General features: G+C 36.7%; 2 protein-coding genes across 8 annotated transcripts; one reads left to right on the forward strand and one right to left on the reverse strand.

The window, feature by feature from the left end:
• Positions 1-70: 70 nt before the first annotated feature.
• On the reverse strand, positions 71-5,317 carry LOC140829284 (uncharacterized). Of its 7 annotated transcripts, XM_073192364.1 has the most exons (7): positions 5,115-5,279; positions 4,341-4,537; positions 2,877-4,250; positions 2,507-2,758; positions 1,136-1,435; positions 759-968; positions 71-263 (listed from the first exon to the last, which is right to left on the reverse strand). In XM_073192364.1, the coding sequence occupies exons 3-5, from the start codon at positions 4,128-4,130 to the stop codon at positions 1,337-1,339; spliced, it is 1,605 nt and encodes a 534-aa protein (XP_073048465.1). In that variant the 5' UTR covers positions 4,131-4,250; positions 4,341-4,537; positions 5,115-5,279; the 3' UTR covers positions 71-263; positions 759-968; positions 1,136-1,336. The 7 variants fall into 7 exon arrangements, with proteins under 7 accessions (XP_073048465.1, XP_073048464.1, XP_073048466.1 ...); XM_073192363.1 differs by lacking the exon at positions 5,115-5,279 and adding an exon at positions 5,293-5,317 and having other exon boundaries at positions 2,877-4,537; XM_073192365.1 differs by having other exon boundaries at positions 1,136-1,672; positions 2,877-4,537.
• A 4,002-nt stretch (positions 5,318-9,319) lies between these two features.
• LOC140829287 (probable serine/threonine-protein kinase At1g54610) lies at positions 9,320-19,943 on the forward strand. Its single transcript, XM_073192369.1, has 7 exons — positions 9,320-10,235; positions 11,199-11,483; positions 12,841-13,158; positions 13,757-13,984; positions 14,061-14,161; positions 14,229-14,352; positions 19,363-19,943. The coding sequence occupies exons 1-7, from the start codon at positions 9,897-9,899 to the stop codon at positions 19,693-19,695; spliced, it is 1,728 nt and encodes a 575-aa protein (XP_073048470.1). The 5' UTR covers positions 9,320-9,896; the 3' UTR covers positions 19,696-19,943.
• Positions 19,944-20,046: the final 103 nt, after the last annotated feature.

A 20,046-nucleotide genomic window follows, 5' to 3' on the forward strand; every position in this document is an offset into this window, starting at 1 on the left:
TATGATAGGTGAATGTAGAAATCTCTAACATTCGCAGATAATTTTCATTGTTTATTTAGAAGTTGTTTCCTTGTTTATTTCTTTTTCGGGATACATATTCACATGTACAAATTATTACAACATGATGAAACCCAGATGAGGAGTATGTATTTACACGTGAGAGAGAAAAATACATCTACAGAACTGTACAATGGAACCAAAGTGTCTCACCGATCGATGTCGAAATACTTTGGATTTGAGGGATAATGATATTCCACTTGTAACTGCATCATCAAATCAAATTAAATAAATCCATATATAGTCGAATTAAGCTAAAGAAGCTCGCTGCCAAGTAGTCTATCAAGAACAAAGAATGGATGCCAAAGCAAGAAATTATGATGACTAAAGTATCATATATACAAGGCAGTCACGAGATTATATCATTCAATACAATTTCCGTGGCAGTACTATAAAAATTTCATAGCTTCTCCTTCTGATCCTAGGTTGTATCAGTGCTCATACTAAGGAATGTTGTAACACAACTATCAAAAACTATCGGGGATTACTAAAAACTTACAGAAAATAGGCAAAGCTTCGGACTTTTAATCAGAGAAGCAACTGACAGAAAATTGTGGAAGTCAAATGCAACAACGTTAGAAGGTATTAAACGTTGAGCGACAGTAACAGTGGCATTTCATGCACAAGGATTGAACTTTTAATTTTCACACACATGCTTTTCTATGATAAGAATGTTATCCAGTAAACACTAATAGGTATACCTTGCCCTCATCAGAATCTGAATGTCGTTGTGGGAACACCACTTTCATGTACATTATACAAGTAGAAACGCCGCTCTCCTTCACTGTTGATACCGTTCCTAGCAGGATAAAAGGATGGTCCAGATTTGCATTTGTGTGCATCTCTTGAATATTTCTTTCGGTGGGGGCACATAAAACGAAGATGTAGGATATATCGGAGAACACCAGAACCTGTCATGTTATTATTAGCATATAAAGGGTTGCACAGAAATGCGCTCCTATCTACATATTAATAAAAAGAATATTGTCCATGCCATTAGTATTTATTCACTTGGCGATACCAAATATCCTAAGCATTTTAACTCCAAAGGCCCCAGCAATCTATAAAGAATCATCACCTGATTTTGATATCGAAGGAAGTGTGCCCTCATTTCTCAGATCAGAGTCTTTTTGTTGGCCTCTGTCGATAGCTAAAGTAGACTTTTGGCGAAGAAACGTCTATAAATTTGCAAGAACGAGTGTACTTGATTTATGATTGACATATAAATGTTGAAGGATTCAACAAGTTAAAAGAGAGTAATTTCTATGTTGTTTAGTTCCTAACATTCAGACTCACCTTTGTGCCCAGCTGGCATATCACTCAAATCATAGGTACAGAAGAATGTATGTATAGGAGTTCTTTCTGGATTGCTGAGGACCTGTGTTCAAGATATCAATATTTCGGATTACAAAATCACCTTGTTCAATTCAACAGATTGCCAATATCATTTCTATCAGGCGTTTAACAAACTTTTCAAAGATATTTTAACATCAGTGACATATAATCAGTTGAAAAATAATTAGGACAAGACTCTTAAGTCACAGTAAAGTCATATTTTAAATACGTCCTCCTTCAGTAGCCAATGGAAATAGCATTTGATCTTAAAGTCACCAACCTGAAAAACACTTAGAAAACACAAAAACAATTACATATTTTTTAAAAGCACTTAGCCCAAAGTCCTACAATCACAATCCCTATGACTTCCCATAGGCACCAAGAAAGCTCGAGTGAATGCAAGCAATGAAACACGACTAAAATCCTTTCAGCAAAGGTAGTACAGTAACATTTTTGTGGAAAATGTGCAGAAATTTTAACCCACTTAAAATGCAATGAGGGGAGAAAGATGCCTCGGGAGACTGAATTTTGAGAACAAAATGACACTTACTCTTTGGAGGAACTTTATTCACAACTGGTAAAGGGCGGGGGACTGGGAAATTCATTTATGTTGTTCAGACTCTTCAGAACCAAATATTATCGATTGAAAATGGGTTTTTTCCTTTTCCTGAGAAGGATGGTATGTTACATCCAGATCTCATAAAATTAAATATTACTGGTCTACATTATTTTGGACCCTACATCCATCATTCACCAGTTCCAATTCTGTCCACAAGAAGTCCGACGAAGGATTTTCTATTGGTACCGCAAGATTGCACCAGGTATGCAAACATTTACCAAGCAAAACATAACTAATACAAGACTTTTAGTCTCCTCATTCTAAAATACATATTGATAAGCTAACAAAACTATAAAGGGCAGAGGCATCATGAAATCTTTGTAGTTTACGAATGGGTCATGTATACCTTATTCCCGGGATGTCCTTCACTATTTACAAAGTTTCACTTTAGGTGTTTAATAGTTCCAACGATCATTCTACTTCACTATAAACATCGTTAAGATAACATCAAATTAACACTAAGAAACACATTCAGTTAAGTTAAAGAGACAATACCAACTGCAAGCGCCCTTTCATAGGTATTCTCAGACGAGTTTCGTTGGAAGAGCTGTTAACACTGAGACTTCTCTTTAACTTTTGGCCTTCACATTCATTAGATGGTAAATGGCCGCTTGCAAGATCTATAGATGAGCAGTACAATAAGTAATTATCTCCGTCCACACTAGTCACAGCAAATGGAAGCTTCTGTGGATGAGGTGAAAAACGTCCTCCAGTAATATTTAGAACGGCAAGGAAACCATCTATCTTCTGCATGTGGTGAGCAATATGTTAAAAGTAGTAAGCGAAGTGCTCAGATTTTGACAATTACAACACATTCACATTATTAATAATGCGTATACGCATAAAAGTTGAACAAGTAATTCACCTGTCTCACAATCCCAGAAGCTAATCGACCAGATAACAGTGATTCCTCAAATGAACCTACCAAGGACCTTCGGACAGATAGTTCTCCTAAACTTCTGCCTGGTTTCGCATTCAAAGTTGCATGTTTCGGGCTCTGTCCTGGTATGGCTATCATGCTATCATTAGCAATTTGGTCAAAGTTCATTGGAAAAACTTCATCTTCAAGAATGTTGCTTGAAGATACACCATTCTCATCTTTATGAAATGATAGAACACTTGAGATGGTTCCTTCAAGAGATTGTTCCATATCCTTGAAGGTTATATAGCTCTCGAAAAGCTCTTTCTTCAAATCACCAAAACCTCTATAATTTCTCACCCTTCCACAATATCTAGGTCCAAGGCGTGACAAAGACAATTGCGGAGAGGCAACACATTCATGGGGTATAATATCCAATGCTTCACCATTTGAATGTGTTTCAATAGATTTTCTATAGTATCCAAACCCATGGGAAGATGATGACAGAATTCGAGATCGATATTCATGGTTCTCAAGCAGAGGCCCGTCTGTGATAATACTAGAGTTCCTTTCGCACTCTTCTTCATGTAACATACTGGTTCTTGAAAAGTTAGAAGTCAACCATATGAAAGGACTGTCATAGTCTAAGTTGCTTAAGTGAGCATTTTTATTCTCCGTCAGAGTCAGATTATAATCACCACCTCTCAAATGGGAAGGACTATGAAATATTGATTTCCCAATTTCTAGAGGTTCACCATTGAACCTATCAGGCAAAAGTATGCCATTCAAAGGTGATAACAGACGTTTCCTGGCCATGGAACTTGAGGAATCAGTCGCATCACAAGAAGAGCAGATGCTAGATGACAAATAACCATTATCTAATTGTGTGTCTTCCAACTGATTGGCATGGGTAACTAATGCATTTGAATTAAAACCCACAATCCTAGGAACTGGAGTTTGCAAGAGCTTTCCACTGTCCTTATGTAAGAAACATTCTTTGGTTGATCCAATTCTCGACATGTGCATACTGGATGTACCACCCTTACGCAGAGTAACAATATCAGAATCCTTCACATTTTTCCTTGAAGAAAAGGTGCTCGAAGAATCCCCTGGCATCCTATTACTCAAGTGCCCAACATGCATTCCACTCATATTGCAGCCACTTACACCAACAAATCGAGCCGGTATATCCATGATTGCACTTACTGATGTTGACACTTCTTCAACAACCTTACAAGATGGAACTTGAGGCAAGCCCATGACTGACTTGGCTAATAATTTGTACTATTTCTTGCTACCTCATATGATATTACTTAATCTACTGCATCATGTTTCTGGTTATAGTCTTGCAAATCCCCAACAAACAATATCATGTAGTTCCTAAAGAACGTCGGTTAGTGGGAGCTAAAAATACCCAACTTAATTGTTGAGGTGATAAACCCAATACACCAACTGAATTTTAGAATTTACCATGGACAACCCAATATGAATACATGAAATACGATGCATCCCCATGTGAATCCCCTTTAACAATCTAGAATCCAAACTCAAATGCAGAGCAACCAAGGAAGCAAAGCCAGTTACATTATAAGCATGTTACGTTCTTCACTGTCACAGAAAGGAAAACCAACGAGCCATTTGTTTGGGAAGTGATATCACAGTCTATCCTGAAAATAGCGAAACAAATCAATTTTTGGCAGTAATATAGTGGAACTGCTATCAAATATATTGAGAAAAAGAATATGAAAAGTGGTTTCATGATTAACATTCCAAACTAGTCCTCTCCAGACGAATTAGATTAAGTAAACAGGTGGCTCAAGAGACATCGACCGTGCATAATGAAAGGCTAGCCATCTTCTGGATAGAGTACAATAATTTCCAAAAAAAAAAAAGTTGGCAACAGAAACTACAAGGAAAGAACCTTTCGAACAACGGAAAATTAATGAATAAATTATCTCGACTTCTAATGACTATTAAACAGACAACTAAATTAAAATGAAAAGAACCCAAAAAATCTTAGAAAGCAATTCTAAGAACTCCCGAACATCGACGATTAATCTTCCATCAAATCAATCAATATTCTACACACCTACACATTTCATAGAGTACCAAAAGAACCCCGAATTCAACCCAGTAAATAAAGTGTAAAAGGCAGCCGGAGCTCGTGAATCAACACCAGAACAAAATCAGAAGGACGAAATTTTGGAGAATCAAAGTCAAAATATTAATCCAACAGACACGCACCAGGGAAATTTTCCGATTACAATCTGTGAGAGAACCCATAATTTTTCTGGCGTGTATAATTTTTTTTGGAGATTTTATTTTATTGCATGTGGTTTCGGAGGAGATTGGTTTAGTTTTGGGAAAGTTTCTGTTTGGCAGCCAATTTTATTTTAAGAAGAAATAGCAGTATTATGCTTACAATGCATTCTTCGTGTGGCTTCTCCTCTTTTCTTCACTTTTTTTTTTTTTTTGGAGAAACCCACGTCCGCAGTTTTTAGGTTTAAATTGAATAAATCTTCAATATAGTAAATAACACTAAAAAAGTTTTGTACTACAAACTCGTCCAAAAAAAATTATTGATAGAAAATATAATTTATGATAAATTAATCATAAATACACATATACCACCAAATTATATGCCTCTCACACTTCTAACAGTGCTTTCTCATCAAAATTCATGTGTTTTTTTAATTAATAATAGAAATATATATATTTTTAAAATGAATGGATGTGGTTTCAACTTCTGAACTTTAAAAACAAAAAAAAAGAAGTTGGGGTCCATAGAACCTCTCTCTTGCCTACGTCGACGTTTGAGATGCAAATCATGGGCTCGATTTAAATTGAAAAAAAGGTTGACATGTGTACAAGCGTACAAGTGCGACTTGAATGCATCGAATGTCGGACCGATCAAGACAAAAATCGTCTGGCTAGATTATGTTACCTTTTACAAAAAAAATTTCTCTTGGAAGAGACCTTGCATATGTCTTGTGAGATCTTTCACATCCATGACTATTGGTGTTGCATCTGACTGACTATTAATGCTTCGCTGTCCTATTGATGGAAAAATTTGGCTTTTCGTATGGATGCTACCAGCTTGTATAAATAGAGGATGTGCCAAGCTTGAAAACACACACCAGAAATCCACTTTCTCTCTTGTCCCTGCATACAGCCTCCTGCTTGCTCTTTGCGCATACTCCTGTTCCTGCTTGCACCGCTGATAAAGTTCGATTACTCTTTGGTTCACCAATGTCGTGATTTTTTCAACATCATTGTTGTCTGCCCGTTATATTATGGAAAACAGTCGTTTGGTTAAATCCTCGAAGCACATACCCGAGGAGACACTTCTACCATTCTATTATTAACCAAACGTTTGCATTTACGAGCTCACTTCTACCATTCTATTATTAGCAATTTCACTACCTGTTTTATATCTTATAAGTTGAAACGCAAAATAATATGTGTTTTCCCTCATAATTCAAAATATATATTTCCAAATATGTTTTTTTATATAAAAACCAAAAATAAAAATTGTGCGGTGAATCCTTAATATTGAAAGTGGGGAATGGGAAAGTAGTGGCTTTAAATATAGTTTTGTACTGGAAGAGTTTTAGATTGCGTTCCTTATCTTCGGCCACCAAAGATCCCTCGATGTTTCCAATAGCTTCATATTTCATCCACGAAAAAAAGAGTATTTTTTTTTAAAAATTATTTGGGTCTATTATCCGAGTGAAAATTTCTTAAATCCCTTGAATTTAATGGCGCTACCTGTGTACATATATTTGTGGATATGTATACCAAATCTCAAATGTAGTGAGAACATTATCGATAGATACCAGACTTGTAGCCCAGTGATCTCACCTCCTGCCAGATTAGCTGGCTCTCTGAGTTCGAATCCCTCCTCATGAATTGTAATAAAAAAAACATTATCGATGAAGCAAAAAATGACATCTAATCAATTATATATTCATCAACATCTTTTTATGATTTAATTGTATTGCATGGATTCTTGGCACTTTTCGGAATTACACTTTTGAAACATCGAAAACATATACTATTTGGTTTGGCTTTTTTTTTTCCCCACAAATATTTTTGAGAAAACGTTTTACTAATCAATTTCGTGAGTTCAATCTGAACCGATTCATGCGAAAATATAATTTTTTTTATGTCAAATGATTATTTTTCATGATAATTATGAATCAACTCGATCCTCTAACGAATATCACACATCATCGACCGGCTAGTTGTTTCTGCCTACAACTTAATACCCATAATAATTTAGCTTGGACACAAACTAATTGATAAAGTGAATATCACGCGCATCATCAATTCCTTTCGTCTGGGTGTGGGGGCAGTCGGCCAAGATTCTTTCATGGGGGAAATCTTTAAAAAAAATATATATATAAGGGCCAGAAAAATTCTGGCCCTTGGATCTGCCTGCAGGGGCAGGATGAAATATTCCCATTTAAAGTTTACAAATCAAAATATTATTTGTCTCAAATATATAAATTTGTATCATATTTTAATTTATTTTACTAATATATATCCGAGTAGATCTATTGTGAGACGGTCTAACAAATCTTTATCTGTGAGACGGGTCAACTCTACCTATATTCACAATAAAAAATAATACTTTTAGCATAAAATATAATACTTTTTCAAGGATGATCAAAATAAGAAATCCGTCTCAAAAAATACGACCTCTGAGATCGTCTCACACAAGTTTTTGTCATTGTTTTTTCAATTATTTTTCTTAATAGTGTGAAAAAGGGTAAGACGGAGGGAGTAGATTTAGTTTTTTTTATCCATTTTTATAGTTGAATTGAATTAATTTGTGCATTTAGCCAATAGAGGCCGTGATTTAATATCGTGTTTTGAACATTTTTAATATTAATTTATGCTACTCGAATTCACATACATATTTGCAAAAGAAAATATAAAACGGGCTTTATGGAGGTAGACAAAATAATTTTTGAATAAGTACATAAGTTATTATTTTTAAAATCGGGTTTCATTTTATGTATTTATAGTGATGAATTAATCACACGTATTTAAGGGTGGAGGATGAATGATCATCAACCCTCTATTAATTATGTATTTTAACTTATTTGAATTTTTCTTTGTAATTTTTTATACACTTTGTTTGTACAAAGTTATATTGGGATTTTCATAATTGTAGAATTAGTTAAATATACTCTTGGAATTTGTTTAAAAATTTGTGTTCGTTTTGTAAATAACAAGCGTACGAAGTGTAGTATCATTTTGAAATATAATATTATCACTATCAAGAAAAAGGAAAAAAATAGAAAAGAAAAGAAATCATATATTTACTTTAAAATATGAAATATATCAGCCAGAAAAGTAAGTCTCTTGTGAGACGATCTCACGAATCTTTATATGTGAGACGTGTCAACCCTACCGATATTCACAATAAAAAGTAATACCATTAGCATAAAAATTAATATTTTTTAATGGATGACCCGAATAAGATATTCGTCTCACAAAATACGAATTATGAGATCGTCTTACACAAGTTTTTGTCCAATCCCACAAATGTAACTTTGCAACGATAAATTATAATATATGTTATTAATTTAAATTTATAAATGAAACAAAAAATATTAAAAAAATCGAATGTTGGACTAATTTTCCACGAATGTCACAAAGTCTCTTCAATTGTGTTGGGCGAGGTAGGTGGAATTTAATTTCTCCTCTATTTTTTGAGCGGCTTTTATATTTTTTGATATTATTACTTTTTTTCTAATATTAATTTATTTATTTCGACAGAGGGAAATTCTTTCCTCAATTGTTGACGTTTTTTACTATATTGATATCGATTTATATTACACTGTAATAGTAAAAAAAATCAGTTATTTATTACAATATTCATTTGTAAAATAAATACGATGATTTTATCTTTTCATGTAAAATTTTCTGCAAACACTAGATAATATATTAAAAATTTATTATTAAGCAAAAAATTATGTGAGACGGTCTCACGAGTCGTATTTTTTGAGACAAATCTCTTATTTGAGTCACCCATGAAAAAATATTATTTTTTATGCTAAAAATATTACTTTTTATGCTAAAAATATTACTTTTTCTTGTAAATATCGGTAAAATTGTTTCGTTTCACAAATAAAAATTCGTAACATTATCTCATAAGAGGCCTATTTTTATTATTATATGTGACGTTTTAATTGATGTTACTGTTTTTTTATATATAAAATATAAATGCTAGGTGGGATTCATTAAATATTAATATTACAGTTTTTTATATAAAAAAATATAAATGTTAGGTGGGACTCATTAAATATTAATATTATAATGCACAAAACTGTTTTATTATAATATTACTAAAATATAATTTATTATAATATCTAAATCATAAATTTAGCCGGATAAGGCCAAATTGTTTTTCTTTTTAAGTGAACTGATCTTTTCCGAACAGACTTCGAACTTTTCTCTCCGCCCGCAATGTATGCAGTAACTTCACATGAGTACACGGAATTTTTTTTTTCCCGGACATTAATTTTCTATCGCAAACTCACAATGGAGAATTAAATGCTGTCGTCAGTGTAATTCTTTAATTGTTTTTACTCATCTAGCTGGTTTTCCGTATTCGTGAATGAATAGACTACTCCCGAGCTTTTCTTCTTCTATTTTCTTGTCTTTTTTGAAAATTTAATTTATCCCTCCTTGTTTTTAATTTTTTTTGGAATTTATTTAGCCCTGCTTGTTTGCATAAGCGCATTACAGGAGGGTGAGCATTAAATGCGGCGTTGTTTCTGACTGTTAAAAAAAGATTCGTTTTTTTTTAATTTTTCCTAATTTTTTGGTGGTGGTGTTCTACTTCTACAATAAATGAAAAGAGCAGCTGAATTTGCTTCAAGAGCAAAAGATTGTTTTTCCAGGTCTGATTTTTTTTTTGTTGGTGTGTGTGTGTTTGTGTTTTCTTGAATGAATGGAATGGGGTGCTGAAGTTACTTTCTGATAATGAGTTGAGTTGAGATAACTCTGTGTTATATGGGGTGTGTCTTTGGCAAAAGGGTCGCCGGGAAAAGAGAAGTTGGCGGGAGTTCTCGTCGGGAGCAAAGAAAGGATGCAAGTCGGGATACAGAGGCAGCGGTCGCCGTTAAGGCGCAGAATGATGTCGTTGAGGAAAGTGGACAGAAGGAGGTGGAGAAAAAGATAGAAGCGGTTCCCTTTGCAGCGCCGCAGCCGGCGCTGACGGTTGAGTTCAGTCTGAGAAGAGGTGTTCGCGGTGCTGGCGAAGGGTGGCCGTCTTGGCTGAACGACGTTGTTGGCTCTGTCATTGATAACTTTAAACCCCGCCGTGCCAACACCTTTGAGAAACTAGACAAGGTAATTACCCGCATAAATTTTAAATAAAATTTGATTTTTAAAGGTTGGCTATTTTGCTGGGCCTCCCTAATGGCCGTTGTTCAGTTCATTGAGTTTTGTGTGCTGCAACGCTTAGTTTCGCGTGAATGTCAGAGTAAGCTACAATTATTTGTTAGAAAGCCACACTACCTAGATGCATGCATTTGAATGGAATGACTTTGGTGAGAGGGGTGGGAAGTTGTAAAATAAGTGCCAATTTTTTTAAAAAAATTTACCTGAAGTTTAAAGAGAAGTACCCCTTCTTATGACTAAGGTATAACACCATCTGGGAGATTAATTTTTCTTTCGTGACTATAATGTGGAATTCTAAGCGAGATCACAGAATCGGGAAGAAGCAGAGTGTGAAATTCAGTTTTTAATGCTTAGGGTTATTGGAGGTACTGCTATTAGCCTCGAGCTGCTCTGTCCCATGCTGGCATTTAGATTTTCTTGCTACCAATAACCACTGATATCATATTTCGTCCCGAATTCATCAATGAGTTTAATATGATATTTCAACTCCTCTACAAAACTATGGTCAATTATAATGCAGTATCCCAGAGATGTTTCTGGTGGAAAATGAATTCTTTAGGAACTTGTGCAGTGATGTAGTCTTCGTTACAAATGTATGGGGTCGAGTGGTTTTGTGGTTAAGTCGGTTTGGCAGTTGAATAGTTTAGTAGGGCAATTCAGACCGACCATCGGTACAAAGTCTTTTGATCTTAACTTCAGTTCTTCTGAGTTAGACTCACAATCCTCTATTATCTTAAGGGGAACCAATTGAACCTAACTTTTTGAAGTTACTCCCGAGAATGAGGAGAGCGGGTTTATGAGTAGTGGTCCATAGCAGCTGTCTCGCTTGCGGGTCCCCTTAACATAGGCTCATGGCCTCATGGGAAAAGCTTAATAAGCACTTCATCATCACATGATGTTTCTGTTGTGCAGATTGGGCAAGGGACTTACAGCAATGTTTATAAAGCTCGGGACTTGATCACTGGGAAAGTCGTGGCATTAAAGAAAGTACGGTTTGATAGCTTGGAGCCAGAAGCTGTCCGATTCATGGCACGAGAGATACTTGTGCTGATGAGCCTGAATCACCCCAATGTCATTAAGCTTGAGGGTTTGGTTATTTCCAGAATGTCTTGTAGCCTTTACCTTGTTTTTGAGTACATGGAGCATGATCTTACAGGCCTGGCTGCCATCCAAAGTGTTAAGTTCACTGAGCCCCAGGTAACAAAGTTCGGAAGGAAACAAAAGTAATATTTCTTAATTTATTATATTTTTCATGGATTCAATCAGTATGCTGTTTCTTAAAAGGTTGACTACTTGCAAATGCTCGTGGACATGTTTTTTTCTTAACAAATATATTATGTCAGCTTGGCTGTTTTGAATGACTTGTAGTGGATTTATTCTATAATAATTAGAGATTTGGCATGTTTCCTTGACTAGTGACGGCAACATCTAACATTACCATAGCCATCTACTTCTTGTAAGAGTTCTTATCTAGAAATGGGGGATCCATCTTTTTGGTTCTGGGGTTTCTATTGTTATATTCGTTTCGTAATTTGCAAGTTGTACTCTTTGGATGCTTTGAACATTGATTAATCTTTGTTATTATTGATCCCAATCCTAGAGGCTTGGATAGGCTATTGTTTCTGGTGGTTAGTTAAGCATTTTACATGAATGTTAATCTAGATTAAAGATGTTATTCAATTCTCATGATTTTTATTATTTACCAACTTTTTTTTCTAGGAAAGAGAAGGACAATGAGAAAGAATTAAGTGACATTGATCTGGGTGGCTAGTGAATGCCTGAGTTTTCTGAATCTTGATTTTGACATTATTATTGGTCCATGTAATAAATATATGGCAAAGTGATTTTTGTTTCTATTTTCTGTTTCACACCTATAAGTTTCTGAATCTATCTTTTTGTCCAGTGGATTATGTCGATTCTCATGAGAATTAACTCAAAACTTACCGTTGAACATGTGTTGCTTGCTTAAGAATACAGCTTGCTTTATATGTACACTTTTATTTATTGGGAGAATTTTTCATAAAATATATGATACTTGGTCAGGCTAGAGATATTTGATTCAGCAATCCATTATATTGTTATATGAGCTGTCACTTTTACGTCTAGAAACTTTGCTAGGTACACTTATTTAATCATGGATAAGAGAGAGAAGAACAAAACTGGATTTTCATGGCTTGAAGTATGGTTATTTCCTCATTGCCATTTTTCTTCTCGAAATGAGAGAGGAAAAATATGCGTGAATTGTATGCATCAAAAAAATTTCAGCGTTCAAATGGAATTAAAGCTTTACAATTAGAATAAGTTAGTTTTTGGTACATTGCATAATTGATCATTGTTAGAACATTTTCCTTTTTGCATTGCCAAAATTTTGTGTTTGTGACTTTGTGTTGGTAATATTGCAAGAAGAAATGAACTTAAAACTTTTTTCACCGTTCTTGCAAAAGATGAGATTTCATTTTCGTTTCTCGTTTTTTCATTAATTACCTTATCCGACGGTGGTATTTATGTTGCATTTGAGTTTCTCTAGTAAAGTTTCTTTTGTTCCCTGATACAGGTTAAATGCTTTATGAAGCAACTACTTTCTGGTCTAGAGCATTGCCACAGCAAGGGTGTGCTACATCGTGATATTAAATGCTCAAATTTGCTAATCGACAATGAAGGAAACCTTAAAATAGCAGATTTTGGGCTAGCCTCTTTCTTTGATCCAGAACGCAAGAAACCAATGACAAGCCGTGTTGTAACATTATGGTATCGTCCTCCTGAACTTCTGCTCGGTGCCAATTATTATGGGGTTGGTGTTGATTTGTGGAGTGCTGGCTGCATTCTGGCTGAATTGCTTGCTGGGAAGCCAATATTACGGGGACGTACAGAGGTACCTTTGCTTCTGTTTATTTGTGGACAACAACATTTTAACTTGAACTTCTTATTGATACAACTGGAAGAAAACAGGGTGTGCAGGACAATCGAGGCCTCTGTCAAAAATAAATATATTTTGTATGATATAATCTATTCAGAATATTGGGTGGCATCAAACACAGGCTGTGTCCAGTGTGGTGCAGCATATAAACATCATTGCATTTGAACTGTTGCACACAATTTAACATATAAAATTGTACCATTACAAATATTTGGTACAAACCATAGACCTTGGTCTAACAATAACTTCCTCCACCCCCCAAATGACAAAAATTATCGTCAGCGTATTACTTAAATACAGTGAAATGTCTCTCGTTCTTCTAAAATCAATCCTAGTTTGTCCCTGCGCTCATGTTTTAAATTCAAAAGCTTATGCATACATCTTTTTCATGGAGACTCGGTGCATAAAAAATCTTTTAGCTCTTAATATTGAATTGTCTGATGAAGATAGCAATCGAGCTAACCTTACTCTCAAATTTCATTTTACTGCATACTGTTATAGGTATATCTCCAGATAAAAATTATCAGTTTATAGACCCCTTTTTTGCTGGTAGGTTGAGCAACTCCACAAGATATTTAAACTATGTGGTTCTCCATCTGATGATTACTGGAAGAAATCCCGTCTCCCAAATGCAACTCTTTATAAACCTCAGCATCCGTACAACCGCTGCATAGCTGAGATATACAAGGATTTCCCTCCATCTTCTCTTGCTCTGATACAAACCCTTCTCGAGATTGATCCTGATGAACGAGGCACCGCCGCTGATGCCTTGAATAGTGAGGTAAGTATTTACATTACGTTTTTATTTTCCAGCTGAATCCAACTGAAACATTGATATTTATTATTTGTACAACTAGTTCTTTACCACTGAACCATACGCCTGTGAACCATCAAGCTTGCCAAAGTTTCCGCCTAGCAAGGAAATGGACATAAAACTCAAAGATGAAGAAGCAAGAAGGTACCTTTAATTTACCTTTCTTTCAATCAATAAACATTTGATAACATAATCAGGTTTTCTTGTACAGGCTACGTGGTTTGGAAGGGAAACATATTGCTATAGATGGTAACAAAAAGCCAAGAGTTCGTGATAAGTTTAGCCGTGCAATTCCAGCTCCAGAAGCCAATGCAGAACTTCAAACAAATATAGATGTAAGTCAACAAATTATCATTTTCTGATATAAACAAGGATCGGTTTTTTAAGAAAGGTACGGAATGTATCGTCAAATATTCAATATGATTCCACAAGATCTAGTTTCGTTCAATTAATGGATTCTAGCCAACCGAAAGGATCTTCTGATCAATCCAGAGATCATTTGGATTCCAATAGTAATGAGGATTCGGAATATTGATGCGCTCAAAAAATGCGCATCCATAAAAATACCTTTAACCGATGATCACGAACCAATTTCTTCAATAAACCGGATCAAAACGCTCCAAAAATATAACTGTGTATCAAAGAAAAAGGGTGAGATGACTCCGCCCGGAGGCGAAGCCACTCCGACGCTCAAGTCAGTATAGTGTTTGAGAGAACAATATAAGACTTACGTAAATAATTGTACATGAAAGCGTACCTTAATTAGGGTTTAGGAGCCCTTTATTTATAGGTGTGGAGTCTTAGATGGTATAGAATTTTGTGATATATAACAACTAGATTTGTGCATATCAATGCAATATTTTGTAATATCTCTAAAATATAATTAATGATATGATAAGATTTTTTACCATATCATCAATAGTGCCCCCCACAAAAAAGTGACGACGAGTGAAATGATGGAGGAACGTTTATATGAATGGAATTATATTTTAGAGTATTCAAGATAATATTCTGATTGCCTGAAATAATGTCCTTTGAGAGTTTGTTGTGGAGTGTGCTTTCTGAGATGAGCCAAATTAAGCGGCCAATGTAGTAATCTGATATTGAATAGATAGTCAAATGATTTTTCATTTCGAGTCGCTAGAGAGTCAAAAGAGCCAAGAGTGGCTATACTCCTCAATAAGAAGTCAGGTCAAGATGTCGAGACCAGCATAAATAAGATGTTCGAGATATATCGACTGCTGAAAGTCGAGCTCGGATGAAGAGCCATAAAGAATATCCTGCTGAAAACCGAGCTCAAATAAAGAGCTATAGATAATAGTCCGCTGAAAGTTTAGCTCAAATAAAGAGCAATAGATAATAGTCTGATGTCGAGCTCAAATAAAGAGCAATAGATAATAGTCTACTGAAAACCGAGCTCAAATAAAGAGCTATAGATAATAGTCCGCTGAAAGTTGAGCTCAAATAAAGAGCTATATAAGATACTCCTGAAAATAAGCTCAAATAAAGAGCTATAGATAATAGTCTGCCGAAAATCGAGCTCAAATAAAGAGCAATAGATAATAGTCTGCTGAAAGCCGAGCTCAAATAAAGAGCAATAGATTAAGAATCAAATCACTGCCATCGAGCACGAGGTCGAGCTTATATTTTTTCCAAGCCGAGTTGGATTTACTGAGTGCCGAGCAAGGTCGGGCTTACTGAGGTGCCGAGCAAAGTCGGGCTTACTGAGATGCCGAGCAAAGTCGGGCTTACTGAGGTGCCGAGCAAGGTCGGGCTTATGTAATTGCCAAGCAGAGTCGGGCTTACTGAGGTGCCGAGCAAGGTCGGGCTTACTGAGGTGCCGAGCAAAGTCGGACTTACTGAGGTGCCGAGCAAGGTCGGGCTTACTGAGGTGCCGAGCAAGGTCGGGCTTCTGTAATTGCCAAGCAAAGTTGGACTTACTGAGGTGCCGAGCAAGGTCGGGCTTACTGAGGTGCCGAGCAAAGTCGGGCTTACTGAGGTGCCGAGCAAGGTCGGGCTTCTGTAATTGCCAAGCAAAGTTGGACTTACTGAGGTGCCGAGCAAGGTCGGGCTTACTGAGGTGCCGAGCAAAGTCGGGCTTACTGAGGTGCCGAGCAAGGTCGGGCTTCTGTAATTGCCAAGCAAAGTTGGACTTACTGAGGTGCCGAGTGGGGTCGGGCTTACTGAGGTGCCGAGCAAGGTCGGGCTTCTGTAATTGCCAAGCAGAGTTGGACTTACTGAGGTGCCGAGCGGGGTCGGGCTTACTGAGGTGCCGAGCAAGGTCGGGCTTCTGTAATTGCCAAGCAGAGTTGGACTTACTGAGGTGCCGAACAAGGTCGGGCTTACTGAGGTGCCGAGAAAAGTCGGGCTTACTGAGGTGCCGAGCAAGGTCGGGCTTACTGAGGTGCCGAGCAAGGTCGGGCTTATTGAGGTGCCGAGCAAAGTCAGGCTTACTGAGGTGCCGAGCAAGGTCGAGCTTCTGTAATTGCCAAGCATAGTTGGACTTACTGAGGTTGCCTCAAAGTTAAAGTTTATTCTTTCTGTCTGCGATCCATGTCTTGTATCCTATATTTATCGAGTCATCAAGTAGGACCTGGCTATGTTGTCACAAAATGTCAAGCTCATGTGCCCACTAGTAAAAATGACATGCGTTGAGTCCAAGCCCGATGTGTGTAGCTAAATATAATATGCTCTGAATTCTGCACCAAAACACAAAACCAAGGCACAAGGAATCCGAAAGAATAATAATTTGAATATATAACTTGGCATCTAAAATTTATCAAAAACTAACAAGATTGGAGTAATGATCAAATGACAAATTCGTGATGCTTGGCATCATCTAAAATTTAAGCTTGACATATCGAAAACAAATTTAGTGGAGATATTCTGCTAAATTTCAAATATCTTCGTGTCTGAATTCTAAAAATAACTAACGAATATATACTGATCAAAGCTCCATCAAACCAACAAAGGACAAACCTAACAATATAATTCTAACACCTTCTATTTTTGAGGTCAGAGAAAAGTTAAGGTCAAATATGAAGTTTTTTCTAAATCACCCAAATAATTTTATGTAAGTGTGGGCCACGAGCTTTGAGTACTTAACACAGTAAGTTTTGAATTATGAGAATCTAATGTCCATAGAATTGTGAACTCCGTTTCAAATTAATCATGGGAGAAAATTCATCTACATGCTCGAATGATTCCTTATTCCTAAGATTGCATGGGTAGGTCGTAGGCGGGAGTATAGACAAAGTGAAATTATATATCTCAATTGTTATCAAAAAGTAGGAATGCACCTCTTAAATTCATCGAATTGACCCACATAAGGCATATTTCTGAAGAGCAAAACCCATAATAATTTAATTAAAAATTAATTTGAACAAAACAAAAATTTGTTGCCCAAGAGAGCAATTGGATGATCTCGGTGTATAAGGCCAAATGCCCATAGTAATATTTTTCAAAAATAAGATTTGATTGGAAAATATCCTTCCACAGACGTGAATTTCATGAAATAAATTATCGTAGAACAATTTATTAGTATTAACCAATAGACTAGTTACTCCTTTGTGCACCTTGCAGTCACTTGAGTCAAGTGAATTCCCAAAGAAAGACCCTATGTGCGACGACGATGCAGTGCTCGGCAGATTAGCCATTGGTGAGGAGCATGTTCACTAGATGATCACCCGGAGAACAGTGGTCTACGACTCTTGTTGCGATGTGGACCCTTTAGCTTTTCTAAAACTCACTTTCGAAGCAAAATGAGTACAGGAGAATCAAATGGCAAGCTTTTATCATCACCGGAGATCTAATCTAGGGAGACAGTGCCGTCGTCTCTAGTGAGGAGACACTGGCGCCGGAATCTGACATCAGGGAGTGACCTGCAAAATGCAGAGAAAATAGTCTCCAGGTGTTTATTCCAACCAACGACGGGTAAGGAGCATATGGGAGATTAAGCGTATTGAACGCAGGAAGGAATGAGTCCACAGCTCCGCCGATTACTTCCAGAGACGGTTGCTGGTTTGTGGAGGAAACCGGGGTAGATACGGCTCGGATATTACGGAGACTGGCAGTTCTGGAAAAAGTGAGAGTGACGGGAAACTGCGATAGGCGGCGGAGCGAGGAGTACAGCGAGGCGGAGAAGCCGTAGGAGGCTCTCGCCATCGGTGGGCAAGAGGGAGAAACGAGTGGTGAAGAGCAGATTTGCTAGTGGGGAGAGAATTTGTTTGATTATGCCGGTTGGTTAAAGAAATCACAAGTGGGTCTCCTGTGGTGGCCGCTTGGTGGGGAATCGCGACGTAAATTGCTCCACCTATGTGATAGGGTGTGGTGATGGGTTTTCTCTTTGTTCTTTTTCTCTCAGCCCGGTAGATCCAATCATGAGATTATATTTCGTTCCCACAGACGGCGCCATTGATGCGCTCAAAAAATGCGCATCCATAAAAATACCTTTAACCGATGATCACGAACCAATTTCTTCAATAAACCGGATCAAAACGCTCCAAAAATATAACTGTGTATCAAAGAAAAAGGGTGAGATGACTCCGCCCGGAGGCGAAGCCACTCCGACGCTCAAGTCAGTATAGTGTTTGAGAGAACAATATAAGACTTACGTAAATAATTGTACATGAAAGCGTACCTTAATTAGGGTTTAGGAGCCCTTTATTTATAGGTGTGGAGTCTTAGATGGTATAGAATTTTGTGATATATAACAACTAGATTTGTGCATATCAATGCAATATTTTGTAATATCTCTAAAATATAATTAATGATATGATAAGATTTTTTACCATATCATCATCAGACATTGATCAACAAATAGAGATTCAACATCTAAAAGAAATATCGATTCTTTGGGATCCTTCCTTTTTTCAAACGAAAGGAACAGAGATAGAATCAGACCGATCCCCAAAATGCCTTTCTGGATATTCCTCAATGCCCCGGCTATTCACGGAACGTGAGAAGCAGATGATTATCATCCTTTGGCATTGAGAAATAATTGAGAAGAAATAGATTGGCGTCACCGTGGCGTATCTTTGGAGTGATAATGAAAGAGCAGAACATGGATCAAATTTTTAATGATACGTTAGACCATCCACGGGGCTAGATGTCCCCACTGTCATGGGAGAAGAGTTCGAAATTTTAAGTGTAATTTTTCCAAAACTCCACAACCCCCCCCTTCTCAGTTCCCCCTCAATACAATAAATCATACGTATCCTCCAATTAAGATTTAAGCATATTCTTGTAAAACTTGGTCGAATATTAGTTGAATAGGTTCTACAAAATTGATCGTATGCTATAACCATTATAGTCGGAAAATTGATTTGTATTAATTTATTTTGCAGAGGATGAGAATGATGTCAGATATTAAGGCCAAAAGTAAGAGCGAAAAATTCCCACCACCACATCAGGATGGAGCCGTTGGCCGACTTTTTGATGCATATGGACCCGTATCGTTTGGCGCATCCGACACCTCATTCACTAACTCGATATTCGACTCGAAGTCATCAAGATCTTTACGTCACACCATGTCTGTGAAAAACAGTACACAACAGATCCATAGGGCTCCATCCCGAAGATTCATCAACGCATTCTATCCATCATCTGCTGGTTGGTCAATGGATTTCATGTTCGGTCGGAGACGAGCAGTTTCGGAGAACTTCAGGGATCCAAGGTAGTACTAGTGAATGAGGGGGAGTGGATGTAAAAAATTTTGGGAAATTTTTAGGTGGTTCTTTCGTCGCAGATCAAGTGTAATCTAAGCTATTTAATTGTCATTTCCCTGGGTTGTATCTGTAGTCAGTATTTTTTTTGCCTATAATGATTAAAACAAAGTACTATAGACTTGAGAGAGGGCAGTTGCTTCTTCTTGTTCTTAGCAGCAGCTACACACCCGATGAGTTTTTAATGGAGAACGACTTGTGTATTTTGTTGGGTGGGCTTATGATTTATAAGTTGCAATTTAAAATATTATAAATCAAACGTATTAAAATATTGATCACGATTCTTGCACAAAACCGTGTCCAATA

This window comes from Primulina eburnea, chromosome 4 (genome assembly GCF_022965805.1).
Source record: "Primulina eburnea isolate SZY01 chromosome 4, ASM2296580v1, whole genome shotgun sequence".
In the NCBI taxonomy this organism is placed as follows: domain Eukaryota; kingdom Viridiplantae; phylum Streptophyta; class Magnoliopsida; order Lamiales; family Gesneriaceae; genus Primulina; species Primulina eburnea.